This window comes from Melanotaenia boesemani, chromosome 19 (genome assembly GCF_017639745.1).
Source record: "Melanotaenia boesemani isolate fMelBoe1 chromosome 19, fMelBoe1.pri, whole genome shotgun sequence".
NCBI lineage: Eukaryota > Metazoa > Chordata > Actinopteri > Atheriniformes > Melanotaeniidae > Melanotaenia > Melanotaenia boesemani.
In genome coordinates this window covers 3,128,038-3,135,675 of record NC_055700.1, presented here as the reverse complement: position 1 = coordinate 3,135,675, position 7,638 = coordinate 3,128,038, and the positions used below count along the sequence as shown (strand labels likewise).

Genomic DNA, 7,638 nt, shown 5'->3' with positions numbered 1-7,638 from the left:
TGTTTACATTTAAAAATTTCTGGTCATTATTTCAAATAAATTCACAACCCCAGGGTTGTATGGTGAATAATTCTCATTCCCAATCTCTGGATTTAAGTGTATCATTCTAACAGAGTAGCACACTCCAGCTGCTACAGCACTAAAATCATTCTTTACTAAAATCATTATTACTGTTTATGACTGAGGGTTCTGTTACTGATCAAAATGTTGCACTTTAATTTGTGGCTTCACTTCACTTCTTGTGAAAACCAACACACAGGATGTAGTGCCACAAAGACCAGTGATCTCAAGTCAATAGGTTTCACCATCTTGTGCACAATAGATTCTGGGAAAAAAGAGGCTGCAAATGATGCATCATCAGCAGCCTTCGTTTGAGGCCAAACGAAGCTTTGTAGAGTGGGTTCGGAGACTCGTTCAAAATGGGACAGTTCTTGATGCAGCACAATGATGTATGTAGCTGAATCTGCATTTCGAGTGTGCAGACCCTGAATTGGGACACAGATTTAGGTTCTGGAGGATCTTGGAGAGCCATTTTTATTTACACAGTCCACTACCGTATTTAGAAATGTCAATTAAAATCGTTTTACACAAGGAAGACGACATATATCATTTCTGTGTAGAAACATCAATAAGTTCTTTAGAAAACAGGAAATTTAATGGCTGTTATTTCAGACAAAGTTTTAATAATGGTTTTATGTTAAAACGATAAAAGGCACATTTTCAGTAGTGAGTAGCTTAAACTTCATTTTTGTATATTTTTTTTATCGGATAAATTAAATACGTATTAAAATCTCTTCAATTTAGCATTTCAACTTTCATTAGTATTTGCACTGTGTTGTTTTGGAAATTTTGTCCCTCCTGTTTCTTCCAGCCACAGGTTCAAAGATGAGCGGTTTCACCTTTGCAAGAAGCGCTCTCCTAAGTTTGGCCCTCTAAAGTTGCCGTTCCGCAAACCCGTACGTGGCAGTTACAGGCAGTACTACACACAGCAGCGGAGGCTAGTGCGGCTCTTCACCTGCAACATTTCGCTCAGACAGCCCGACATCCTGCAGGATATTTTGACGACAGAACTTTTTTTTTTTTTTTTTACAGTTTCACATTCACTAACTATCATTTGACAAACATGTTTACAGCGTCGGAGCTGGTCGTCTTGCTGGCTGTCCTGTCTGCCACTGCGTCCGGTTATTTCGTTAGCATAGACGCGCATGCTGAAGAGTGCTTCTACGAGCGGGTCAACTCCGGCACTAAGATGGGCCTCATGTTCGAGGTGGCCGAAGGAGGCTTTCTAGACATCGATGTAGAGGTGAGATGTCTCACCCAGTAAACCACGTATTTGGCAGTTCATGCTTCACAGCTTAAACCTTTGGGAGGATACACAGGGCCTATGCTAACGTTAGCTTTTAGCTGCTTGTCCGCGTAACGTCACCTGATGCTAGTTAGCCGCAGTCTGGGTTTACCCGTTATAGTTACTCATTTAACTCATTGTACTGTGCTAGACATTTAAATTTAATCGGAGATATTACACACACACACTCACACATATTTTCCTACTCCTAAATAGAGATGTTTGACTAAGACATTATGAAGCAGGAAGTGCAGCAGTAGCATTGTGGCCGTCTTAACTGCTAACTCTGTAGCCAATAAAATTGTAAAACATTTATGCAATGTAGAGTTAAAATAGATCAAATTTATTTTGACCAGTGTTGTGTATACATAATTTTTGGCAAAGATGGCCGTTAATAAAGTGTTATGTTCACATCAGTTGTTACCATATGTTTCCACCTAAGTCAACACATCCTTCATTCAAATTTAATCGCATAGCAGCTTCTTTCATACAAATCCGATGCATTCCGAATTGTTATTGATCATTTTAGTGAATGGTCGTTATCCAGATAACTGTGATGAAGTCTTTATTTTTTATTTGCCATTATTGTAGTGTATGCTAACTTAAATATAAGCATTACATTTAGTAAACATCTCAAACAGATGTGACACATAACCTCAAAGCCTGTTATTTAAGTATACAGATTATCTCATATAATTTTACATTGTCACTATCTGGCCTTGTTCATTTTAAACTACAAACCCCAATGTGCCCACAACAGTGCTGGCTAATATGCTATATTGCCACAATTTTTTTTTTATTATTATTATTTATTTATTTATATGAACGACTTCATATCTTGCATAGTGAGATGCAACACAATCGAACATCAGAACAAATACCATCCTGGTGCGGAGGCAGAGCTGAGTCCGCTGCCAACTATGGAAGCCCAAGGATAACATTTGTGGTGTACATAAAAGAAGAAATCTAGATTTTCATAAAAATAAATCATGGACAGAAAAATCAATTAGTTACCCAGCCCTAGTTGTGTCCAGTCTTCTTGCCTTGAACACCCTCACCCACACCAGATTGCATCATTGCAAATATGAGACGATTAGTATCAGTCATATCTCAGCAGTCATTACATACTGAACTGAGACTTATTAAACACAAAAACCCAGATGCTAGCAGTTGTTTTTAGAGTAAATGGATTAATCGAAACTTTTGCAGATGAACTTTTCTGCAACAATGCTCATTCCCAGGATCTTTTTCTCTCTCCAGATAACTGGCCCTGATGGTAAGCAAATCTACAAAGGGGACAGAGAATCCAGTGGGAAATATTCGGTGGCTGCACACATGGATGGAACCTATAAGTTCTGCTTCAGCAACAAGATGTCAACCATGACTCCCAAGATTGTCATGTTCACCATCGATATTGGAGAGGCACCAAAAGGCCAAGACATGGAGACGGAAGGTACGCAGAGACAATATGGTTTGTCTGCGATCTGCCTCTTCCTGATGGATTATGTTTATTCATCTTATATAGTTGCTTCTTTTTGACTTTGCTTTGGGTGCTATCCCTCTTTTTGTAGGTGGCGAAAGCTGGGATGGTAGGAAACGGAGCAGGCTATGACATTAACTATGGAGTTTTTCCTCTAACCAGTTCTTTTTCTGTAGTTTAAACTAATATAAAGCATTTACTGCTCTTCATAGATGAGCAGCTGCAGTGTTTGAGAATGGTTTGTTTGCACAGTGAAAAGTAGAACTGTAACGTCACAGCATCTTCCATATGTGCCACAAGTGTGAAAACGTTATGCATGTACCAGATGCATGTGTTGTGCACCATCACTGTGTTCTGATTTGTTGGTGATGGTTTTCTTTGCTGCTGTTTCAGCCCATCAAAACAAGCTGGAGGAGATGATCAACGAGCTGGCGGTTGCTATGACAGCCGTAAAGCATGAGCAAGAGTACATGGAGGTCCGCGAGAGGATACACAGAGCAAGTAAGAGCATAAATAGAAAAAGAATCAGTCTTTGTGAACAGCAGCATGTAGTGCATCTTCAAACTCTTCCTCTCTCTCCTTTAGTCAACGACAACACAAACAGCAGAGTGGTCCTGTGGTCCTTCTTTGAAGCTCTGGTGCTGGTGGCCATGACACTCGGACAGATTTACTACCTGAAGAGATTTTTTGAAGTGCGACGAGTGGTGTAGAGCCATTTTAAATGATCCCTGTGTGTCCTCCACTGTTTTCACTAACACCAAGACAGTTTACACTCTGGACATGAGACTGGCCGTTTTGAGTAAAGCCTGCATATGATTGGATCACAGATGTTTCTCCTATTTCCTGTTTGGTTCCTTCTTTATAAATGTATTTTTGGAACAGATGGCCAAAAGATTCTGCCATAGATGTCTGTCTTTAGTCCTTTTTTTATTTGTTTAACATATTTTTATTGTCCAGGTATATTTGTTTGATAATCATAGTTAAGTACCTGTTGTTTGCACGAGCAGATGACTGGGAAGCTTTTGATTTTCAGTAATTGTAGTTTGATTGGAAAGACTTAAAAAATCTACAGAAATGGAAGAGCATGTGTGGAGTCACCAGACAATGTTGCTCTTGCCAATGTTTAAATGGAAACCATTTTAAATGGTAAAGATGCATCTCATAATCATAGATGCAGAGGGTTGTGTTTCCAGTGTGGAAGCCACTGTCCACTGCCCATCGCGTTGATGCTCAAACAACAAATTGCACTCCTGATGTAAACATCTAAATATCTGAAGGATTAACGTTGCAGCTGGTCTTAAAGGGAAACTGTCTGATAGCAGTTTGGGCTTCAGGGGCTTCAATGGACATTTCCAGGGAGATGTTGTGGCTCACTCCCCATTTAGTTCAGAAAATCGGAACAAGACTAAAAGTTGACATTGATTTGATCTTCAAACAGTTAAAAATCTGAAGCGATGTGCAGAGGCATACTGTATAACGTTACATGTTGATTAAGGCTGGCTGGGAGGGGCAGAGGCAAGGGGGAGGGGGGGTGTGACACCTGATGACTGCTGTGTGCTTATTTGCTTCTTTAATTGTTTTGTCCGGGTCAGGGGTTTTAAATTATACGATTGTATACAGTTTTGACTTTGTTTTTTTCTGGAGCGTGCCTGGTAAGGTGCAGCTGCTGCAAGGCAGTCACTTCACACCAAGCTCATGGCAGTGAACACTGTGAGGAGTTGCATGTCACCAAACATGCTCCAGTTTTGTATTAAACAGGTTTGGTGGGCTCGGGCAGGAAACCTGTCTCCGGTCTCCTTTTTTTGTGATCACAAGAAACAAAGCTAAACAAGTCTGTACAAAGGTCGAATGCTTGTCTGTGAAAATGCCCCAGGTTTCATAATAAAGACAATACTCTGTACAGTTACTCTGGTGTCTTTTTAAATGCCTTCTTGGATTTTATCTAACCGGAAGGAAATTAAAATCGCTGCATTGTCAGCAGCTGCAAATGTCAGTAATATCTACCCTGATCTGATGTACAGAGGCCCTGCCCCTTTTCTCGCATCAGTTGTTTGTCCATGCAGAGACACCGTAGTAAAAATGGTGGCACAAATATGGCAGCTGCCAAATAGATTTAAGTTTCAAGATATTGAATCTCTGGGCAATAAAATACTTTCTTCCTATCACACACAGCTAGAGTGAAGTTTATAAACTAAAAAAATCTAAGTTAAATCTCTGGTTTAAAGAAAAAGAATTATAAAATGGATATGCAGCTGTGCAAATACAATAAATAAAAGTGTAGTACAGTCATAGTTGTGCAAGAAAGCCAGTTAGACATTAGAAATGTACAAATGTTTTATGTTGTGAAAATGTGCAAGGTAGACTCACAGCAAGTAGATATAAGTGTCTTATTCTGAGAGAATAAAAGCATAATTATTTTAGTAAAATGAATAGACATAGAAATTCAGTGTTCTGTCACATTTTTCAGGTAAAAGTTGTCCAGTGCAGGACAGTTGTCAGCACATCTGCCCAAGCAATTTCACCACAATACAGAAAAGCCTTTTGGTACTAATTCCTGTCCAATTTACTTAAAAATTCACCAAGTTTGTGTAAGAACACATTTGTACATTTACAAGTTATTTTACATTGTGTGTAATCAGATTCTACATATGATGATCAATTTACAAATTCTGGCAAAGCAAACTTATTTGTACAGCACATTTACTATACAAGACAACTGAAAGTGCTTAACATGCAACATTAAAAGCATTAAAACGGGTGCAAGAAGCAATAACAAGGGATTAAAAACAAACATCAAAAGAAATAAAAGAAATTACATAAAAACAGAGAAAAATAAAATAGATAAAATGCAAGAACTAAAGTTCCAGTGTGGGGAGTTAACAGTCGATTTGATAAAAGCAAACAGAAAAGTTTTTTACCCTGATGTAAAACTGCTGAGTCAGCAGACCTGCAGTTTTCTGGGAGTTTGTTCCACATGTGAGGAGCATAAAAGCTGAAAGCTGCCTCTTCAGCTTTAGTTCTGACTTTGCTTGAACAGAAAGTAGACCTGACCCTGATGACTTGAGGGATCTGGTTGCTTCATAACGAACCAGAAGATCCTGAATGGATTCTGGTCTTTGTAAACTAACAGCAGGATTTTGAAGTCAGTTCTCTGACAGACAGAAAGCCAATGTAAAGATCTGAGGACTGGAGTTCTAGGATCTACTTTCCTGGTCTTAGTGAGGACTGGAGTTCTAGGATCTACTTTCCTGGTCTTAGTGAGGACTGGAGTCCTAGGATCTGCTTTCCTGGTCTTAGTGAGGACTGGAGTCCTAGGATCTGCTTTCCTGGTCTTAGTGAGGACTGGAGTTCTAGGATCTACTTTCCTGGTCTTAGTGAGGACTTGAGCAGCGTTCTGGACTAACTGCAGGTGTCTGATGGACTCTTTAGGGAGACCTCTGAGGACAGTATTACAGTAGTCCAGTCTAGTAAAGATAAATGCATGGACCAGGTTTTCTAAATCCTGCTGAGTCATCAGTCCTTTAATCTTCCAGATTTTCTTTAAGACTTCACAGCTGTCTTAATATAACTGCTAAAATCCAGGTCCGGGTCCAGGACTACTCCCAGATTTCTGGCTTGGTTGTTAGCTTTGAACTTAGCTGTTTGAAGCTGACTTTTCATCACTGTTGAATCTTAGTTTCCAGCTCGGTGATCTTCTGTAGAAGTTTGTAACAGTCATCTGTAGAGAAGGGAGGCATCATGGAGCTAGTTAGCTTTAGCTCCTGAGTAACTGTCGATAAGTCTTTTGCTGTTTGTCGCCCCGCTGACATGACACTGACAAGATTATAAGAGTCTTAAAAAGTAGTAGTAACCAACCAAATCTACCACAAAATACAGTCCCAGTGATTAATGTGCCCATAAATTTCTTGAGTAGAAAAATAAAAATATTGGCAGACAAATCCAAGCAGAGTGAACAGAAGCAGGAAGAACTGTGGTACATTGAACAAAGTGTAGCTGTGCTGTTATGTCCCTGGGCTTTTGTGGGAGTGTTTTATCAGCTGCTGAGTTGCCAGATTTTAAAACCTGACTGTTTCTAACACTTCTCTTTCCTCTCTCCTTTTCACAGCAGGTGGTGATGCCACTCTGTTTCTGATTTTCTTTTACACCTAATTTCATTACCATCCACATCTTATACCACTGAGCTTCTGATTTTCATGCACCATCATTTGTCTTCAGCGATGAATTTCTGATAATTTACAGTTTTGTAAACTGATATGAGTCGGCTATTAAGCATCTCCTCACTTTCACCATTGCCTAATGGGGCAGGTTGTAATACTGAAATCTCTTCATTTAACATGTGATAGTTTTTTGTTCCATATAAACTTGGCACAAAAGGTAAAGAAATCTTTGTTTGGTTGATTTTTTTCTGTTGTATAGCAATATCAGTTTGTGTCATACATCGTTGGAAAGCCTGAAGTTTTAAAGTTTTATTTAAAAGCATCACGTTTGAGTTTAAGATACCTGACTGTGAATGCTATACATAGTAATACATACATAGTAATTACATAATACATTTATTATTACACGTTTATTAGAAAAGTGTGTATTGTCTCTTTAAAATTGTACCCAAGACAGTTAAAGATCTGTGCTGTTTTTGGTAGAAACATAAGTGTGATTCTGATGTTCTGTGGCATCAGCAGCAGTTTGGGAGATTTATGATATATGTTGTGTACTGTATAAATATTAAAGATATAGTGAAGGTGGTTAAATAGACATTAAAAACGTTAGAGAAGCGAAATGGTACGCGGAACAACATTACTTCACTTCATTTCCA

At 38.9% G+C, this 7,638-nt stretch overlaps 1 protein-coding gene across 1 annotated transcript; it reads left to right on the top strand.

Annotated features, from left to right (window-relative positions):
* Nucleotides 1-931: 931 nt before the first annotated feature.
* Nucleotides 932-4,731, top strand: tmed2 (transmembrane p24 trafficking protein 2). The gene is made up of 4 exons (XM_041969378.1): nucleotides 932-1,303; nucleotides 2,606-2,798; nucleotides 3,219-3,326; nucleotides 3,411-4,731. Exons 1-4 carry the CDS (start codon nucleotides 1,124-1,126, stop codon nucleotides 3,533-3,535), a joined length of 606 nt encoding a protein of 201 aa, XP_041825312.1. The 5' UTR covers nucleotides 932-1,123; the 3' UTR covers nucleotides 3,536-4,731.
* Nucleotides 4,732-7,638: the final 2,907 nt, after the last annotated feature.

What these genes read in the sequence shown, in the direction of transcription:
- tmed2 (XM_041969378.1), top strand. Translation starts at nt 1,124, where the DNA reads ATGTTTACAGCGTCGGAGCTGGTCGTCTTGCTGGCTGTCCTGTCTGCC. An exon ending in TTCTAGACATCGATGTAGAG is followed by an intron (nt 1,304 to 2,605) that starts GTGAGATGTCTC and finishes TTCTCTCTCCAG; the next exon opens with ATAACTGGCCCTGATGGTAA. An exon ending in CCAAGACATGGAGACGGAAG is followed by an intron (nt 2,799 to 3,218) that starts GTACGCAGAGAC and finishes CTGCTGTTTCAG; the next exon opens with CCCATCAAAACAAGCTGGAG.